This window comes from Aplidium turbinatum, chromosome 1 (assembly GCF_918807975.1).
Source record: "Aplidium turbinatum chromosome 1, kaAplTurb1.1, whole genome shotgun sequence".
Classification (NCBI taxonomy): Eukaryota; Metazoa; Chordata; class Ascidiacea; order Aplousobranchia; family Polyclinidae; genus Aplidium; species Aplidium turbinatum.
In genome coordinates, this window is record NC_137472.1 from 54,934,618 (window position 1) to 54,956,036 (window position 21,419).

At 37.5% G+C, this 21,419-nt stretch overlaps 2 protein-coding genes across 2 annotated transcripts; one reads left to right on the forward strand and one right to left on the reverse strand.

Moving 5' to 3' along the window:
- Positions 1 to 367: 367 nt before the first annotated feature.
- Positions 368 to 2,560, reverse strand: LOC145781889 (uncharacterized). Its single transcript, XM_082593578.1, has 2 exons — positions 2,479 to 2,560; positions 368 to 1,994 (listed from the first exon to the last, which is right to left on the reverse strand). The coding sequence occupies exons 1-2, from the start codon at positions 2,540 to 2,542 to the stop codon at positions 1,450 to 1,452; spliced, it is 609 nt and encodes a 202-aa protein (XP_082449704.1). The 5' UTR covers positions 2,543 to 2,560; the 3' UTR covers positions 368 to 1,449.
- A 16,601-nt stretch (positions 2,561 to 19,161) lies between these two features.
- On the forward strand, positions 19,162 to 21,122 carry LOC145767378 (kelch-like protein 2). Its single transcript, XM_082579191.1, has 4 exons — positions 19,162 to 19,250; positions 19,692 to 19,812; positions 20,572 to 20,725; positions 21,040 to 21,122. Exons 1-4 carry the CDS (start codon positions 19,162 to 19,164, stop codon positions 21,120 to 21,122), a joined length of 447 nt encoding a protein of 148 aa, XP_082435317.1.
- Positions 21,123 to 21,419: the final 297 nt, after the last annotated feature.

Consider the following 21,419-nt stretch of genomic DNA (forward strand, 5'->3'; position numbering starts at 1 on the left):
GTAGTTGCTGAAGTAAAGGCGGCCGAGAGAAAGGAACTGGCCACCCTACTCTCCTTAGTGCCGAAGGCTTAGTACAATAAGAACCTTATCTTTTCATACCCGATACTTGAATCAAGTATGGGACCCCCTTTACCTTTTCCTTTTCAAAGGGCAGGGATTCTTGATGAAATTATCTCGTATTTTATGGATATAGTACGTTTTTTTAGAAGTGTCTTAATTTAGGGTCAGAGAATCATTTTTATTGGTACTGGGCCCAAATTATCCTCTCAACGGCCTTCACACGATTACACAATGTGCAACACTTTTAGTTGGTTTTTGCTTTTTTTTTATTTTTCAACCACGAATAAATTATAACTTTTGTAGTGATCTATTGCAAATGACGCATGGAATATAACTGTACAATGCTGTTCAATATCTCGTAATTTAAATAGTATTTTACTGCAGAAGACAAGCGCATATATTCTACAACTTTTGTTCAACTTGAGTTAAAAACGCAAGTAAACACAGCAAAAAACACATGCAATGATGACATATAGGAGCAAGATTCTATTTGTTCATAAAACTGAGTTACCGAAGAATATTTCAGAACTTTTATGATTAGAATAATATAATGAGTGGTAGCAAGTTTCCTTTGCTAAGACGTAGCTATAAGACATTATCAAATTTCTATCTGTATGATTTCAACCAAACTATAAAGAAGTTGAATGCTAAGCCCATATGCGATTTGAAGCGCCATGTTGATAAAGTTTTGCAATTGAAAGACACTCAAAGAGGTTAGGTCAGGTGAAAAATAGTAAATGACATTTTTATAGATTTTTGATGAATTCTTCTTTAAACAATTTAAATGAATTAAACTGAAAAGTATTCGTCTCGTAGACTTTCCAACAGTGTGACCTTTACCTGGGTTAGGATACTAGGTTATTATGAAAAAAACAAAATAATGTCAATACAAACAGTTAACTTTTTTGCAGGTATTTATTTTTCTATGCAGTGTTATCATACAATGATTTTCATTTAAAATAGTAGGCTAGTTAATTTAACAGAATAGATGGTTTTGAAACAAGGCTTGTTATAGGATTGATTAAAAAATTTCTAAAAGTTGTGTAATTTTATCGTTACATTGCTTATTTTGATGGTGACTGTGACAAAGCCGTAAACATTCCAAATAAAAGAAATATCGAGATATTTGGGCCTTCGTTTTTGAGTTAGGAACTACAATCTAAAGTGGTGTCATTGATGTATCAATAAACCAATGATAACATGTCTTGCACATAAAATTTACTTGGTGTTGAACAGTTTTCCACAGAAACTTTGACCAAACTAACATCCAAAATGATACTAATTTTATTACTGTTTGTGTGCAGCAATAATTTTTTTATATTGTTAAAGTAGTCAATAGTGTGGTTGAACGGGTAATAAAAGTTTTGTAAAATGAAAATGCATCTTCCTTTAAGAAACAATTGGTCGTCTTCTGAGCGCTCTGAGATCTCGTCGTATCTGTCTGATGCGTCTGCGGAACCCGAAGCCTCTTTCACGGAACGTGACAATTTTTGACCGGAATATTGCCACTCGTTCTCTGATGGCTCCTATTCGTTGTCTTCTTCCGGCTCTGCTTAATGATCGCATTTCTGCAAACCAGATGAAAAGATCATTTTTTCTAATTCCACGCAATCTTGTGCGAAAGTCCTTGATGCGTGCTTCAAAGCGACGGATACGTTGCCGAGAGAGTCTGATCATTCGTCGTCTTAGCACTTTGCTTATTGGATCCCCTACATCTGTGGCTTGCTTCAAGACAACTTTGACCGTCTTTTCGATCCCATCAACTGTTTCTTGCATATCGTCAGCCTCTTTTTCTAGTTCTTTTGTAATTTTGCTGTATTCATCATCTGTTTTGTCTCCATCAGTATCAGTTGTTGAATCATTTATTTCGGTCCCACGAAGTACGTCGGTCACCTTTGTACCTTCTTCAGTTGCTCTGTCATTGGTGCCAGTGTCTGCATCAGCAAGAAACAAAATATCAATCAACAAAACACGAAACAATGCTGCATACCTCCAGTATACAAAACTGCCAGGATTAACCTCTCAATGAAGCTTTATTAATCCGAGGATAAAGATTTAATGAATCAATATTCAAATTGAGGGTCAAGCATGACAGGGATACATTGAAAAAAGTGTAGTTTTAATTGATTATTCTGAAATTGAAAAAGTATGTTTAAGAGCTTAAATCTGGCGGTTTCACATACATTGAACCACTGACGCAGCCCCGGTTAATCATGCCATCTACTAGGTGCCGCAGAATAAATAGCAGTCCTTGGACTACGTTGCTCATGCGCACACCAGGAAAGTGAAACTTACGTCACTTGATTTTAAAGTTTCTTTTTTCATAAAGGGGCTAAATGAATTAATTCATTAGATAAAGGTTTACATAAAATCTGTATACATTACAAAGCGTAAAAATACAAAAATACAAAAACTTACCTTGACCAAGAACTTGGCACGAAATGGCAGCAACCAGCACTAATATCTTTAAATTTATTTTCATTTCGTTGCTAGAGTAATCTTAACCTTTAAATAATACATGCATTACTAAAAGTAAAGTTTCCTTCTGTATATTATTATATGACACAGTTATATTTTGTTAAAAGAAAAGGTTATAATCTTGATATACAGCAGTAGTATTGAAGCTGAGACATTAGAAAAGGTTATTTATTAATTCGAGATTAATCTTTTCACTTTATTTTTTCAAGCATACTAACTCTGTTAATTAAAATTTCACTGCTTTAAACTAAACAATTGTTTCTACTGTAGACATGTTGCGCGCACGTACTAACAAAACTTTTATAAACGCATGGCAGCATGACCTTTCATATAATTCTGCAAAGCCAATGCATCGTGTCCTCTTATTTTGTAAAAGTCACATACGTCATGATAAAGAAAGAGAATAGATCATCAAAAGTAATAAAACAATTTTTTTTTATAAATTGCTTATTCAATAACGATTTTACAAATCAAAAGTTGGAGAGTTAGATGATGTATCTCACTTTAGATAAATAAGTTAAGAAACGTTTCTTTCATACTGTAGAGTTTACTAATAATACATATTTAATTGCACTGACATAACAATCTGAATCGTCAGATCACGAAATTTCTGTGAAAATTGCGCAAATAAAATATATCTTTTGTAACGTATAAAATACTGTTTTCGACGGCACGTAATCAATGCACGCATAAAATAACTGAGTTAACTAAAGTCATTTTTAGGAAATAGACAATTCGTAAACTGTAGTCCGCCTTTCCGATGTGTGAACATGTGCTTTTTGAAAAGAGGCCAATCTCAGCTGCAGCAGCTTTTGAGTGTTGATGGAAAAATTTTGATTTTCCGATAACTTTTTGATTTGAGTCAAAAGGTTGTGACATGTGAACTTTTCCTTCTGGAAGTTTTAGGTATTGCGACTATTTCATTAAAGTTCAATTTTGACAAAAACATTTTGACACCACCAGACAAAGCCCAATGATATGAGGTTTTGTGCAGCACTGTATTCATTGCAGATACGTTTCACTTTCTACGGTATACAAGACCGAGGCTGACAACTACCAACTTTACGAAAGTGACTAACACATTTCTGCTGCTCTCCATTCAGCGGCATACAGCTTTCCTTGAGCAACGCACGTTAAGGACTGCTCTCCATTCAGCGGCATCTAATGGATGGAATAATTTCCTGGCAACAAGACTTCAACAATTGGAAACGTCACTCTGTCAATCTCGGTGACCGGGCCTGCGTCAGTGATTCAAAGCCTCTACAAGATGCGAAACTGCCAAGATTAAGCTCTGCAAGAAGCTTTCCCAGTCCGAGGATAAAGATTCAATCAATCAATCATTTACAGTGAACTTTAACACTGACTCAGACCGTGCGTCAGGTCGAAGCCCTACTTTACAGAATGCTTTTGCATGTAAAAACACCTTGGGCAAGTGCTCACTGCTTAGCAACAACATCTTTATTGCAATGCATCATGCACTGCCATCTTGTGTAGGCTAACAGCGTTAACATTGCTAGCCACTATCTCTCATTTGCTTTGTTTCTAAAAAGAGAATCAAAATTGTGCTTGCGCAGATAGTCAGTCTATGTCTAGGCCAGAATTAATGCTGTCATCCAGTCACTGGACTTTTTTGTAATCAAAAGAGTATTTTTTGTTTCATCATTTTCTGTAGGCTATTTTTGTAGGCCTAACTTCGAATCAAGCTTCGAATCTAGTCATAATAACACGGAAAACATCGCGTGTTTTCGTTAAACCAATATGCTTACACAACCACAAAACGTATCAATAAATGGTTATCCGCGGTTCACAATTTCGAAACATGTTTAGAAACCTGCTTTGCCACCACTAGCTTGCTGAAACAACTAGATCTGACTTCACAATTTTAACTGAAAGTTTGAGTTGTTTGTCACCAGGCATTCGATCAAAAACTTAGAAACATTTTTTACAAGAGTTCTGAAGTTTTTAACTTATCTTTATTTTGTTGGAAGAGCAGGAAATTTCCAATCACCTGCTCTTCAAACAACCAAATTTCTATACGCACAAACGAATTTATTTTCACACGAGTCAATTCAATCATAAACAGGGAAAAATCGATTTTGATCAGCCAGCAGCTAGATTAATTATCTTCAGTTAAGATTATTCAAATAGAACAATTAAGATTACAAACGATTCTATTTGAATCAGCTCAACTGAAGATGATCTAGCTGCTAGCTGATTGATTGATTAATTGGATTTTTATCCTCAGACTGAGAAAGCTTCTTTGAGACCTATATCATGAAAGTTTCGCATATACTTGTCTCGTATAATTTCGCATACACGAATCGATATTTAGTTGTTTATGACTGAATTGACTCGTGTGAAAATAATTTCGTTTGCATTACAAGACGTGTAACCGAGTCGTTCATATCAAGCATTGTTGTAGGTTTGACACCTGTCAGAAGATATTTTACTTTCTTGATGCCAAAGTTCTAGGCTAATATCTTTTTTTTGAAACATGCTTTTTCTTTTTATTAGTTTTATTATTTACTTTTCGACATCACTTTTCAGAAAATATTTTAGCCACCTCAACATCTCAGCAGCCTAAGCTTTAAATAATATCTGCACGGCAACTTTTACATTTGTATTTATAGCCTGTTCTAGATTCCACGAATGGGCAGAAGACGGATGCTTGAGAATGAAAAGTGCATAAACGTGTCTGGCGTAATTAGTTTGATATGTCATTGAAACGTTGCAACGTTTAAATAAATTAACAAAAAACTTTAATTGGTTCTGGAACCAGAAACCATGAACGTTTAAACAAGCTAAAATAATTGGCTCTGGAATCATAGTTTTGAGCTACAATTTGTAAATAAAAATGGCGGATAGTCGCGTTCCAAACGAAAAAAAAACACCGACAAAGAAATTCTATATTTTGATCGCTTCTTGCACATTGCACAATACCTACTGTGATTCCAAATGTCTCTTAATATTAAAGGAGTGCACTTTAAACTCTACAATCAGTTTCAAGACAAAACATCTTTAGAATTGAATTTAAAGTTTTTGACTTAAAAATAAACATGACTTTTGTTTATTGCACCGTCCAAAAGGCTAGTGAAAAAACAAAAAACATTTCAATTTTGTTCTCGGAACGTGACAGGGGAAACGTGCTGCATAAACAACGCATCAAGATTGCTACATGTTTATGTTTTTTTTGTTTTTTTGTTCTTCTGCTTGGTAGCCAATTGGAGAAGACAAGTCACGAAGATAAAGAGCAATTACACCTTTATTTTCCTTTTGGACCATACATGCATAGCCTAGTGTTTATGTATGGTAAGTTTTTGTATAATTATATAGGCTAGGCTAACTGCATGTCTATAACAATGAGATAGGAAACTTTTATAAGTTAGCCTATACAGTGTACATTTGAAAGGTCATCAAGCTAGCCAGTTTACTTCAAATAAAGCGTTCATAAACGTTATTGTACCAAATTAAAAAAATATTTCACATTGTTTTGTATTTTTTATGTAGCCTATATTTATAGCATGGGATAGGTTTACAAATTAGAGATGTAACTATTTCTGCGTTTATTCTAACCCTAACCCTATTGTATGAGAGCCGGCTATCATGGCAAAAATATGTTAGGTTAGCTATTTTACCATGACGATTGTGATATCAATCAATCAGTCTGCTTGTAAAATGAGAAGGTCTAACCAGTTTTGATGAAACAAAGCAAAGCTCTTCAGATAATAGCAGAAGCCATGATAACTTATATTTAGAAAAAGTTTATGTTTTCATAAGTTATGGAAAAATAGTTTTTTTTTTATCTCAACATGGGGCAGCTTATGTAAGTCTTTTCGAAACCTCTCTTCCCACAAGCAACGTTTTAGTTGCGGGCGTGCGCATGTTTGGCATGCACGGAACTAAAGTCGCCAGTCATAAGTTTTTAGTTTCCTTCTTAATGAGTTGGTTTCGTACATTGATAAATCACATTTCATCCGTATCATGCTTTCGTGATTGCATTGACTTAAGTGAGGTGATTTTTTTTTTTTTATGAATAATCATTTGTTAAACATTTATTTAATTTTGGTTGCGCCTACTCCATGTCTTTTGCATGCATACTTAGTAGTGGTCATCACTCATGGCTTAATTAGGGATTTGTGCCAGAAGTCAGACACGGCTGCCACAAACTCACCGAGACCTCATGCACCTAATAGCCTCCATCTTATCAGTAAAACAAAATTTTCAAGTAACCAGTATGGTCGTTAAAGTAGAGCCGATAGCTCAGCTAGCTCAGCTGGTTAGCGCGTGACTTCTGGAACGAAGAAGCTTCAAGATCAAGCGGGGCTGGTTCGACTCTCCGGGTGTGCGCTTGAGCAACGCACGTTATGGACTGCTTTCCATTCAGCGGCATCTAATGGATGGAATAATTCCCCACCCCAAAAAATAGCCTTTTTACCGCTGGTTTGATTCTTGCTTCTTTGTATGACGCTCCAAGTCTTCACTTGTGTGGGGCCTTCAATCAAAGCTGTATGTTTTATTGCAAGATTGAAATGAACCATTTCCCGGTCTGCAGACTTTGAATCAATAAAAAAATGACAGATTTTGCTGGCCCGGTTAAGTCAATCTGCCCATAAGCATCACACTAGATTAATTACATCACGGCAACAACCTGGTGTGAACGGTTCTTCTTCTGAAAGTGCCAAGTTCAACAGTGACTTTTAACTACGCTAATTCCACCAAGTAAATTAGTCTGTGTGAACCAAAATTTGTGCATTCTAATAAAGACATCGATCTACAAAAACAACATAGAGTCAGCGCAGTTATTCAAGCAAACAACAGCCATAAATACAGTTTTTCAAGCAACCAATGTCCCATCTCTTTCTAACTTTTTGGCTTTTAACTATTTAGTTTAGTGTGTAGTTTAGTGTGAGCGGATTTTTTTATACACGTTTTGTTTTCTTATAAATCTTGTAATCAATTGCAAAGTAACATGGCTGTACTTTACAATCGACACCACGTCACAATAGGTAGCTCCTGGGTAACAATGTAATCAAGTCAAACAATAACGAAGCCAAGCAACATAGCAAATCAAAATTTGAAGGTTTTCAAAACAACATCGCCTCCTCGCTAGAAAAAAATGAAGTGGCCTACATTTGATCAAAATTAATGCAGCAAATGTTAAAAAGGGTCAGAAATGTTAAACTCAAATTGAACCTTAACAAGCTGAAAAAAATTAATTATCAGCACTAGCATGCCACTTGTTAGAACTATCACGTTGCAATAATGTAGCTTAATGTTATAGTCTGTTTATTTCATATTGTCATCTTTTTCATATGTTTACAACAGTCATATCTATTCTCAAATCATGTAGTAGTCCAGCGCTACTGCTGCCACAAAACCAAGAAATTGGAAAGTTAAATCAGTGACGTAGCTATAAAGAAAATTGTTAGGGAGACAAAAGCAACTGTTGGTGAAGTAAATCTTTTAATGATTGAAATGAAGAGGTTTCTTTAAAAATTTAGCTACTGAATGCAGCCAAACATTCATGAACCGTTATTCAATCTACAGTAGAACACAATGTCTTCGAAACGTTATAATTGTACCAAAAACAAAAATTTCTAGGGAAGCAAGATAAAGTTTAGAAGGGACGATTACTCCCTCAAACCCCCTTTTCTCCCAATGGCTACGTTTCTAGATTAAAAGACTGGTGGACAACCCCATTTTATATTTTTCAATTTTTCTGTTAAATACTGGACGTTCACTTCAATTTCCCGCAGCAAAGTATGCACACAAAGGTTTAGAAAATTTCTGAAAACTTTCGGTGACTTTATTAATACAATGGGCGTTAGACAGTCGCGCATTAACTAATTAATATACAACGTTTTAGTCCAAATGGGAAAAGCCTGTGTTTCATGTTTGGTAACAATAAGCAGACAAAATAATGTAATTTAACTTATGTTTTAATACTCATGTATGCATTATTTCCGGTACAGAAATCTATCAGGACTTCTGGCTAAATATAAAATTTTGCAACAACTCGTGACTTGTATGGAAAATAATGCTAATTATTTACTCCAACGTCATCAAATGACGTCATTTTGAATGTATGTCGCAAAAGAGTTTAATTACGCAAACTTAAAAGCACCACTCACTTTTGTGATGAATTAACACGTCGTCTGAATTTTTACCAATAGATTTCATGACATATTCACTCCGCTGACAAAGTTTACTTTATTCGCAATGTTAATCACACTTTTCATTACTTGAAAATATTCTGTTTAAAAAAATTATGAGATTATTGTGACTGCTGGCAAACTCACACTTTCAGTAAATTCCTATTCTATTAACCTACTGCGGAAATTTTTCTCTGGAATGATGTTTTCATGCTTGGAATCACTTTAAGATTGCATTGTATCGTAAAGGTTTGTCATATCCAAGCTTACACCCGGTGGTTGAAGATTCAGATTAAGTGGACGGGAAGGCAATGAAGCCAATCTTCGTGTCCACCTTCAGGTATGCCTTTAAGTGTCCTGCCACAGTCACAGCTGCATGATTTTGAGGGGTGTCGAACCGACGCCCTTTCGATTGCGAAGGAAGGTGTAGGAAGGCTAATGGCACTCAATATGAATTTTAGCTGCGTTGTACAAAGAAAGCTTTGAGTTTCAATTGGACATGCATTCCAATATCTTTGCTTGTTGTACTTCAAATCTAACTCTGAATACTATCGACCTGTAATCAAAATGCATGGGAAAGAATTTTTTGATAAGGTGTTGATTTCCAAGTGACTTTTCACGGTAGTTTATAAACTTTTAGTTGATTCATCTGTTATTTCTCTGTTTAGGTTCTCACAGCTCATTAATTATTACAATTCAAATCATTAGTTATTCACTAACACTCTCATTTATTATAAAAACCCTATTTCATAATCGGCTACTTGGCAAGTGCTGCAAAACAATCGTGAAAAGTCAATTGGGATTCATTATCTTGTTGTCTGTAACCTACAAGTACACCAGTGTTTGTTTGAATGATTTATGGGTTGTGGGAATGTTTAGCTTCGAATGGAGAAAGCTTCTTTGAAAGCTTACTGTCCTGGCAGTTTCGCATACTTGTAAAGACTTTGAACGATTGACACAATGATCGAGCCCGAAAACGCAAGGCTTCTGTTTGTTGAAGTCCGTGTGTTTGTAAATTATTTCACCAACCAGGTGCCGCTGAATGAAGAGCTGATCTTGAAATGCGTTGCTCCAACTCACACCCCGGGTATTGAACCAGTGTTGCTTGGTCTTACCTTCTTTTTGCTTGCAAAGTCCGGAGCTTATCCAATCAAAAAAGCTGATCATCACAAGTCACAATGAATGCCAAACGTTGATTAATGATTATCTTCTGTTGTATCTTCATTGAGAAGTAGCCTACGTCGGCCTATCATGATCTACAATATCGGTTTCAAGCGTGATTATTTAATAATACACTAAACTGCGTTGCATCCTTGTTTGCTATAATATGTGATTTTTACAAAGTGCTTTTCAAAGTATAATACGGCACATTAATAAAGCAAGCCTGATTGTTGTGCTAAAAGTTGTAGACCGCTGCGATAGACCACCGTGCAATCTACTTCAGTGGTTCTCAACCTGTGGTACGCGTACCACTGTAGTGGTATACGCGGGAGCTTTCCTAGTGGTACTTTGCTATGCTACATTTTTGTTAAAAATGCTCTCAGAAGGCACCAAATTCAAACTAATTTTTTAAAAATTTCTGGGGGAGGCCCCTCAGACCCCCCCCCCCCCCTTTCATAATTCCTGGCTACGCTACTTGGTGGTACGCAGCGCCAGTAAAAGTTTCTAAGTGGTACGCAATCAGTAAAAGGTTGAGAACCACTGATCTACTAAACTACGCTTTCATGGTGCAGTGAAACAGGCAAATGGCATTCATTAGAAATGAGTTGTGGATTTGGAATGAGAAGATTTTCTTTTGTTTATTTGAAGCTGGAGTTAGTCTACAAAATATTTTGAAATCATGCCCAGATTGCCCATTTATTTTAGCTTGACTTCACAATAGCCTGTTTATTTTGCTGCAAATATTAAAAACTTTTTAAAAAGTCAAATCAAAACATCGTGTTTTGATGCAGCAGCTTGACTCATTTTTTTAACCTTTTTACCTTGCTGAAGCACTCTGGTGACGTTTACTAATTTCCCCATTCACCAAAAGGCTAATTCATGCCCATCTCTACTCCTGCGTCTGGCATGCCATGGTTCGATTACACGTCCAATAAAGCCGAAGACTTCAAAAATTCTGGCTTACCAACTGACAAATATAATAAAACACATCGCTAGGTTATTTTATACCTCGCTAAACAAGTGGGATCCCAGACAGCAAGTTAGCCGCTTTTTGAATAAAGGTAAAAAACGGCTGGTTTGCTATCTGGGATGGCCCAGCGGATAAGGCTTTCGCTTTCCAATCATGCAATCCTCGTTAGACTTCTGGCCAGTAGCGTTGACAGGGGGGTCCAAGGGGTACCTTTTGCCCGGGCCCGAGATAATTTTAGGGGGCCTGGACCTTTTCAAGGTACTTTTATTTTCTTTTTGTATAAACATGAATAAAACCACAGCATATTCTTTGGATACAGTGCATTTTTTATAAATGTATGCGTAGTAGCTGAAGGCAAGGCGGCTGAAAAAAAAGGACCTGGCCATCCTATTCTCATTTGTGCGGAAGGCTTAGTATGGTATAAAGAGAACCTGTGAATTTGGTGCTATCGCGCTGCAGTGGGTACCCGGTCATTTGGTCGACAGGACGTTTGGTCGACAGACATTTGGTCGACAGAACGTTTGGTCGACAGGACGTTAGGTTGACAGAACGATTCATTTTAGGGTTAGGGTTAGTTAACTAACCTTAACCCTAACCTAACCCTAACTTTAACCCTAACCCTAAAATGAATCGTTCTGTCGACTTAACGTCCTGTCGACCAAACGACCGTACACCGCTGCAGTGTATGTTTTATACAGTAAATGCAAGTTAGCTAAATGATGGGGCTATAACCTAGTTGCCTGCATAGTTGTCAAGCGGCTAGTAAACGGTTCAAAGGTGTAGTGTGGCGCAAAAGAAGTCAGTTGGTTAATAGTTAAATCACCCATTTCTCTAACTGCTTCAAGTGCAACTTGTGTCAACAATTTCCATAACAAAGCAAAGCAGCCTATTGTGGCGTTGCGTGGTTTTCAACTTGTGTTTTTTTTTTTCTCAAACTTTGTATCAGCTTTTAGAAAAACCTCAAACATTACATCTCTTTGCGGACCTTAAGAATAACTAATAACATGATCTTTGATCACTCCAGCAAAAATTATTTTGGTCTGACGGTTTACCACACTTGGTATTAGTGATAAGTCGGCTGGTATCGTATTAAGCGCTGTGTTAATGTGCAGGTAATCAGGAATTTTTACATTAATATTTTCAGTTCAAAGTTGCCAAATTGAACAACTTTGATTCAAGTTTACAGTAGGTCACAAGCTATTCGTGGTGATGGAGTAGGCCTACGCTTGTCTTATTGAGTAGGTTATGAACTTATGAGTGACTATAATGGCATTCGCGCACCTAGTTCACAGTTTCTCAAAATGATCGCAAACATTTCTACGAATCCAAGCAATCGAAATTTTAACAGCATCAGTAAAAGAATCTTAGAAGTCATTGGCACCAAGTAATAGCACATTGCTAGTGGAACTCATTGGAAAATATAATGTTGACTGGGATGTTGCAAAGCAAATGAACCAAAGGACGACAAAAATGAAATATTTGGCACTACCAAGTAAGTTAAAAGACTAAAAAGCATGCGGGGATTAGCTACTAATGAAAACAAGTGCAGGTATTTTAAGGCAAGTTTTTTTAAATTTTGCCTTAGTGTGTAAAATGGCCTGCAAAATTTCATTTCAGCCACCTGCCTCACTGTAATTGCCAAAGCAACAGTTTCAATTGTGGTAAGTTTTTCTGTCGGACCTCAGTAAAGGAAGCTTAAGTTTATCATTACTCGTTTAGGTGAGTTTCGTACTTGAATCCAAGCATCGGGTGGTGAAAAGATAAGGTTTTGTTGACTTGAAATAGTCATACCAAATGATAACCGACAATACACAATCTATGATGTGATGTCAGCTATGAACATCTGAGATTTTGTTGCAGTTTTTACTTTTTTCTACTTCAAACAGCCGAGCAACGCTTGATAAGCTAATAATAGATGGCCCCTTAGACAGAGTTGAGTCTTCCAGACGGGGGGTGAGGTAGGCGGCTAACACAGCCTTGTGTGATGCAAGCTATTGAATATCGAGCTTCTGTAGTTGTTTAGCCAAGCAACGTTGCAAAATTGATTGAATTATTTTATTTGAAAAACGCCTTAAAAAGGCCACTTTACAACTTACTGTTATAAGCAAGGGCGCGGGAAGTAGGGGTGCTCAAGGGGCTGCAGCCCTCCCTAGAGCTATTTCAGCCCCCCCTGGAAATTTCGATAATTGCTTCAGCCCCCCCTAGAAAATTCTGACAATTTCAGGTACATAACATATTTTCAGTAATCGTGTTGCAAAACGTTTTTCTTGGGTTTTATAATGCTCCCGATTCGAAATCGGAAACGTTGTTTTCGTGTATTACCGATTTGTTTTCCCAGCTGAATTTGCCGATTGAACGCCTTCAAGGCTACTGTCTTGACGGTGCAGCAAATACAGTATGTCTGGTTGCTAGAAGTGAGTGCGGGCCAAACTTAAAGCATTATGCCCTGGATCGGTATACATTCACTGCAGTAATCATGCTCTCGATTTGATTTTGCAAGACGTTGTAAAGGAAGCGAGGCTTATTGCCGATGCCTTAAACTTCGTTCAAAGTGTTGCAGTTGTAATTCGTGAATCGTCTATGCGTAAATCTTCATTCATGTCGCTTTTTGGTTCCGATGAAGTTGCCTGCAATTTGCTGGGTTTGCGTCCTACTCGTTGGTGCTTTCGTGCTTTTGCCTCGCTCCTGTTGTTAAGTGCTACCCTACCCTGTCGCAATGACTGACCGACATGACAGAAGATAGTGCAATGCGAGGAGACGCACGTGCAAAAATATTCGGCTTTGTAAAACAAGTACGCACGATGCGGCTTTATATTGCGATTACCTGCAGTGGTGAAGTTTATCAGCCTGCGGAAGCCGTCGCAAGACAGCTCCAAAACAAGAAGATTTCTGCTTCTTCAGTTTTGGAATCCATCACCATTCTCCGCAAACGGATCAAAAATCTCAGAAAAGATGAATCCATTTCCAAGCTTATGGATGCAGCAAACGTCTTTACGTTTGCCGATAACCTAAAAACGCCAAAGGATCCCCGAGTGGGCAAAACTCCAGCAAGGTTTCGAAACACAGAAGAATCCGATGGTTTGTCGTCTGCGGGAGAAAGAGCGTGGAAACGGTAATAGGCTACGTCGAAGCCCTTGAGTTGGTTCAAGCTGAGCTTGATCGAAGATTCGACCAGGCAGATCTGCTTACAGCAGCCAACAGATAGAAGGCCCTTCTGAGCTGTGCAAATGGTGAGGAAAGATTTGATAGGCTACTGAGAACAGATCCGATGCCATCAAAAAAGATCGCCTAAAAACGGAACTTTCCTTGTTTAGCGAAGTTGTAAGTGAAAAAACCGCAAACTCCGTTCAAAAGGTTGGTGAGATACTATCACAACTAAATCCAGGGCCGGATTTAGATGATGGGGGGCTCGGAGCACTTTTACATCGGGGGGCCCCCGGCGAAAAACTACTACGTCTACAGTAGCATTAATCCTGCACTGCACAGAATTCTGTAGAAACATCAAAGGCTAAAAGAAAAAAATAACACAAAATTACATTTTTTCCACGTCGGGGGGGCCCCCTTCAAAAGGGGGGCCCGGGGCAATTGCATCCTCTGCCCCCCCCCCCCCAAATCCGGGCCTGACTAAATCCTCAAACACTAGATCTTTTCAAAGAATTGCGAAAATTCGTGGAGCTCTGCCTTTGCCTCCCTGCTTTAGCTGCATCATCAGAACGTTCTTTTTCTGCTCTAAGACGCTTGAAAACGTGGTTGAGAAGCTCAATCACACAAAAAAGACTTAGGCTACTCATCTTGCGTTGATGCATGTCCACCAAAACATTTTGGACACTGTCGATGTCAAAGAACTCATGACACAGTTCATAGAGAAAACACCTGAGCGAAAAGCAATCTTCGGAAGCGTGTGAGAACTCACTTCCACAAACTATCGTTTTCAAATCACTTTCTAATTTGTACGTTTTCATTTGAATTTTCTGAACAGTTGCTTTGTTGTTGCCGTTTTTTATTTGTCATAATTTACAATGTATGTGTTTTGGCGTCGTCTCTTACACCGGAGGGGACCGAATGCTTATAGGCTACTACCACTTTTAAATGCTGACCCATATAAGGGGGGTCTGGGGGGCGAAGCCCCCCAGAAGCTGACAACACTACGGCATCTTCAGCCCCCCCTAGAGAAAAATAGTTCCCGCGCCACTGGTTATAAGCTACACATCGCTTACATAAAAATCACATGACTGTGAAATAACGCAACATTTTCATTGTGTCATCATAGCAACCCTATGTTTGAACACTTGAGGTAATGTTAACTTTGGCCTCTTAAATATCGTTTTACGACTACAACAAATTTAATGCCAGGATGGCAAGCCAACAAAATTGAAAATATCATTAATCCCAAGTCCCAGCAGCTTTTTTACCAGAGTTGTCACCTATTATTAGGCCTATCTTGTCAATTGAAATCCATATAACCTTATTAACTTTTTCATTAATATTTCATAAATGTTTTACTGAAACGCTTTTATAGACCTATTGATTCTTCATAATAGTCTATGATTACTTGCTCAGAATTATTAATGTATTTTTACAATATACGTCTATTCAAAAGAGGTATAAGAGTAATATTGCGTAACCATATATCGCAACCTTTATCACAGAGAGCAACCTCAAAGTGTGGTGAAAGACCAGTTGTAAGTACCAAGAAAATAATCAGTCATTTTTTTCCATTGATTTAAAGTCTGCAGACGATGAATCAATATAAAAAACGACTGATCTGCTGTATGGGTAATAAGTACAATAGTACATCAACAACGACAGTTATTAGAATATTGGCAGACCAAAGAAATGTTCCCCGCCATCTTTGAGTCTAGGCCTAAGTAAAAGTATGGTGAAAGTCGAAATATTTTAAGCACAGTTTTTTCTAGCATCCCTTTGAAAAGGCATAGCATTTTTCTTAAAAATTTAGTTTAACTGGGCAAGGAAACAAGGAAGTTGATCTTCGTGTCCACGTACAGGCAGTAGTGGTGACAGGGAGTCCAGTGGGTACTTTTGAACCCAAGAACGAAATAATTTTAGCGGCCCGGAACCGTTTCAAGGGGCCGGAGAACTTGGAGTAACCACTGCATCTGCTCTTGATGTAGCATACTTACATATTAAGGGGAAGAAACGTGACGAAACGACGTGTATTCTTTGGACATGGTACGTTTTTCTGAGAAGTGTCTTGATTTAAAGATGGAGGATTTCATCGGTACCAGTCCCAAATTACCCTCTCAACGACCTTGCCTACAAGCATGCCTTTAAGTGTTTTTCTAAAGCAGGGGTGACGAACCTTTTTGCGGTCGCGGGCCACTTTGTCAATTACACATGAGTTATCGGGCCACACAACTTCTTAATCGTAACCTACTATGAAATCTTTCAGAAGCGACTCAAGATATTATTCATGAAAAGTAACAAACGGCAGATGAAAGTAATAAAACCTATACAGTTAAATTATCTTACGCAGAATCGAAACATACAACAGTAAAAAAATAAAAACAAATCAACTTGAGCAAAAAGGATAGAGCAACAGTACTTGCACTGATAATGAAGACAGTTTATTTTTCGAAACGTTTGCTTTCATACGAGTATGATTTCTTTTTTTTTGGCTCTATCCTTTTTGCTCAAGTTGACTAAATGTTTTGACCATTATGCTCCGAAACAACAAATCAGTTAATGAAATTTCTTTTTCAAACAACAAACAAAAGCCCATGCGAATCATACAGCGGAAGCTATCTAATGCAGCATTGAAGAATAAAATATTATAAAATAACATTAAAGCATTGAATTTTTTTGCTTAGTGAGATTTTTGGAAAGTTTTTTGCTTGACTAAGCGTTCAATATTAGGTCAAAAAGACGATGTGGCAACTCTCAACTGCATACTAAGATTTTCAGAAAATAGCAAAGGAAAGGTGTACCAGTGAAGGCATAAAACAGCTTTAAGATGTCTTTTGTCTTTAATGCATGAACAATTGTCAAATTCTTTTGCAGACCGCATAAAATTCTTTGACGGGCCGCATGCAGCCCGCGGGCCGCAGGTTCGTCACCTCTGTTCTAAAGCCACAACCACGCGCTTTTGAACGGTGTTGAAACGACGCCCTTTTAAACGTCGTACCAGAACTCTCACCACTCGGCTATGCAGCGGACAGACTGCAATAATACTCGTACGATTTATTACCTGAGTTAAACAAGCATCGGTTTTCATGCAGAATAGTTTTTTCTGTTCTTGTTTTGTGTGTGTGCAGGACCTCAAACACTGTAGATGCACATGCAGAGATAGTTTTATTACTTCCACAAAAGTAAAACTTCAAACGGCAAAGAGTTGCCATCAAAATTCTTCAAAATAGCAACTCCCGTTTATATTGATTTTTTCTTGTAAAAGCCTTTTAATAGTACTATCAAGCTATCACTTATTATCACAATATCATATAAACAACAATCCGCTGCAATTAAACCACCTATGCGTTTTATGGCATCTACAAATAAATCAATCGTTAAAGCAAATAGCTAAGTTACCAGGCGCTTATTTTCAAATGGTTAGATCAGCTTTATGTTCGATTAGGAAACTTCAAGATAAAGTGCAATTTAAAAAAGATAGACGTTAGAGCAACATTCTAACATACTTAAAATTTTAAGGTTTTTTTATGAAGTGGCTCGGTGAGTGTTGAAAGCTTATGTCCTCAGAGCGAATTGGGGATGGTAGCGTGTCAGAGAAAAGCGTCCAAGCTGGAGGTAAGTTTTGCTTTCAATGCTTACGAATGCTCATTCTAGTTCGACATTGGTAACAGAACTTGTAAATCACTTGTTCAAGCTCTCATGCCAAATCCGATGCGATCATGCTTCCAGTACGTAATAATAATGTGCGTTTGAGATAGCGCTGCATCCATCGCACGTTTAGTTTTGGTTATCTTTTGTATTTTGATGCTCTGTAGCAAGATGGCCAACGTGGAAGTGCTTGCTTCTCTCTGCAAGTCGCTCACCAATGAAGTAGAAAAGAAGAAAAAAGCATCATCTTTAAACAAGAAATATTTCGACACCATTTCGGTGCGACTTTCAACAGTAAAAATATTTTAAAACTCTAGCTCTTCAAACATGATACAACAATCTTAGCATTGTAAAAGCACTGCAAATCATTGTCACACCATGCTTAACCTTTGACCACGCCGTGCAAGTAGCATTGACAGTGCAATAAAATCAACGCCAATTATCACTTGTGAATTTAAAGTTTTTGGTTTGTAGTTATGAGCTTTGTATGGTACCGGTAGTTAGGCAGAGGTTACAAAAAGAACAAAGAAATGTAGCCTACGTCAAGGCAAACATATTAATCTGGAGCTCAGTAAACATCTGACTGTACCTTACCGAAACGCCTAGCGTTTTTCGTGGCACGAAGTTCTTTGAAGTATTGCTTTAATTTATGTGACAAAAATTAGGTGACTTTGAAAACTACAGTGATGAAATTACTACTGAAGACAGTATTAATTTAAACAGCAAAGGTGAAGCGAAAACACTGAATAGAATACAATGTCAAGAATGCATAGAGAGTGAAAGATAACAGTATTTCTATCACTAACATGAGCTTAGTTTCTCCATTTTAGACTCTTTATTTTTTTGATTAAGTTTGATTTGCATTTATCAAGTAAAAATATTGCTTTGGTTTAGGGCTGATATAAAAATATTTGGTTTCTTCCTGAAGCACATCGTGTGTCCTGACAAACATCCTTCTGGACGTTTACAAGGACAGAACGGTAGTTAAAAACTGGTCGTAAAAATCTAGTCGCTACCGACAACAAGCAAGGCCTATACTGCACAATAGTTTATAGCAGGGTGTATTTCGGGATTACAGATATTGCTTCTTTAGACGAGCTGACAGTATTCTGCTGAGGTGTAGATCAACGTAATGTAGCAGAACACGTAATGTCCAGCTAGGCCTCAGCCAAAGCAGAGGGACGTGACACTAAAGTCCATTGCATTTTGTTTTGAATGAATTTTTTTCGCGAAGAATTTTGCTTTAGGCTACTTCAATTTAAATCACCTTCTTTGAATCAAATTTTGTTTCGTTTAGCCCAAGCACAAATAGGTTTGGACAACCACACAACGGAAATTTTTGCTCATCTTTTGAGACTATACCCTACCATCAAGAAGTTCCAAAGAACCAAGAAAATGTTTTTCAAACTAAACTTAGGCCTATATCTTTTTTTTCAGAAAAAAAACCTCAACTGCGTAAGCGTAAGATGTGTTAAGACAAAATAATTTTACAATTGTATATTTGCGTTGAATCCATATGCATCCAATCGCCTGCCGTGCACTTCAAGCATGTTGTTGACTTTAAGTGGGAAATCTGCAACTCCAGAAGTTTGCTGCCAAAGAAAGGAGAACAATGCTCTTCGCGACTTCGCCAACGAGTAAGCAATTATGACTAGCCTGAAATATGATTGTTGAAGCACCATAGCATTGTCAGGCCAATGACTTGTTGGGCAGAGGAGAACAAATTTTTTAATGAACTAATTTTTTTGTTTCTCTAACGATACGTCATGTCATCTTTACACAATGTCACTTTCACACTATGACGATTTTGTTGAATAATTTTGTAAAATGAAAGCGGCTGATGTACTTATTAAGTATCTGAGTTTAAAATCTATGAAAATGAGTTTTCTTTCAAACGCTATGTGTGCTTACCCAGATACATATTAATATAATACAAACTTCTACTGTTTGCTGACAATGATATGTTAACAACCGGTTTGCCAGATTTACAGCATTCCAATTGTGGCTTGTGTAAACTGGTTCAAACAGGCTGAGTACTGAATCCATGGTGTCACTGACGTAAGCTATACTTGTATTAGACACCGAAAAAGAGGAAGTTTCAACGACGTGACAATCAACGTTGGAGGCAAGAATATTCCAGCCAACAGAATGGTTTTGTCTTGCTACTCCAAGTTTTTTCAGGAGTTGTTTAAATCTGAGGTAAGCAATACTATTTTTGCTGACATAGAAATAAGTCAGAATAGAATCAGAGTGATTGCACCAATACATTTCACCAAAACAATTAATTTTCTTGTGGTTTAAACCTTCAAATACATGAACTTTTCCTGAGCTGGAGAAAAAGCTCTCAAGTGATGTCAGAAGAGAGTGTTTGGAGCCTATTTGTAGAAGTTGTTGAATCTTGTTCTCCCAACTTCCATGAGTACCCAATTTCTCCGTACGTAACAAGATGCACGGCATTGTAGCTAAAGATGGTGTGCTGCACAGTTTATTGTTTTGCTGCAACGTTGCAACTTGCAAGAGTCAGTGTCTCGTACACCTCAGTGGTGCTTATTTATCCTCCACCTATTATACCAAATATTTATCTCAAGTTTATGATATTTGCCCAGTCAGTAATCACACATCATTGACTGGCAATAAAAACCTAATGCTGCAGCAGACGCTTTACCCATATACAAACTCTGGATCTACTTCAAATCGTGTTAAATTAAAGGCCAGATTTAAGAGTAAAAACAGCACGAAACATACCTACCCTCACATGACTAAAAGTTAAAATAAAAACAAATTTTAGACACTACAGTAGAAGCATTTTGGCAGTCCAAATCACCGTTATATAAGTAAAAAAGCGACAAGAAATAGGACGAAGAAGTGTTTTTTTCGAAATTCGCGGTTTGGTCTTAAACTTTTTGCCACGACTGTACATTGATGATGATGAATTTACCTTTCATTGTATTGTAACAGTTAAAAGATAACACTTATCAAGGAGTGGAGTCCAAAATGATTGATTCTGCAACTATGGAGTTGGTAATCGATTATATCTACACGGGAAGGATTTCAATCAATACTGAAAATGTTTGTAGCTTAACCCAAGCTGCCAACTTCTTGCAAATGAACGGTAAGTTTCTGCTGTGTTTTTGCCTCATAGCCTACAGTCAGGGCGATACAAACTAAGTCAATCTTGCACAAAGCCGTTGAGAAGATAGTTTGGGCCTGGTACCAATAAGATTGTTGGGGTCTATATCAAGACACTTCTAAGAAAAACACCACTACTGTACATCCAAAGAACATGCGGTGATTTCTTCAAGTTCCAAGACTCCTTGGAAATGTTACAGACCTCTGATATTATCTCGGGCCAGGAGCCAAAAGTTCCCCCTTGACCCCTCTGTCAACGGTACTGATCTTGTAGCTATCACTCTATTGCAAATCAAGAGGTGGAGAATTTTATTCAAACCAGTAAAAGCAATATAAAGTGCATTGAAAAAGCTGATGAAGGTGTGATCAAAGGAAATTGAAAATAGTTGGAAGGCGGCAGTTACAATAAAACTTCCTCTAATCACTTCTTTATTTTGCGCCATTGAAATAACATGAAGTAGTTACCACTGCGATTCACTTATACAACACAGCAGACAGCTGGAAGCAGCGAAAGAACTTGCAGTCGTCTGCATCCCATATTTTTGGCATTTCATTAAAAGTCTCGTCGAGACACAGCCGCCTGCTTTGGATTGGAGTCGAACCGACGCCCTTTGGACAGTAATGCGAGCGCTTTCACCATATTTCTACCTTCACCACTTTGCCAACGAAGCAACATT

Bases quoted from the DNA above. Each gene is read 5' to 3' on its own strand.
- LOC145781889 (XM_082593578.1), bottom strand. From the start codon at position 2,542: ATGAAAATAAATTTAAAGATATTAGTGCTGGTTGCTGCCATTTCGTGC. The intron at 1,995-2,478 runs GTAAGTTTTTGT...TTGCTGATGCAG, and splicing joins GTGCCAAGTTCTTGGTCAAG to ACACTGGCACCAATGACAGA.
- LOC145767378 (XM_082579191.1), top strand. From the start codon at position 19,162: ATGTTGTTGACTTTAAGTGGGAAATCTGCAACTCCAGAAGTTTGCTGC. The intron at 19,813-20,571 runs GTAAGCAATACT...GTATTGTAACAG, and splicing joins AGGAGTTGTTTAAATCTGAG to TTAAAAGATAACACTTATCA. The intron at 20,726-21,039 runs GTAAGTTTCTGC...TTGCAAATCAAG, and splicing joins CAACTTCTTGCAAATGAACG to AGGTGGAGAATTTTATTCAA.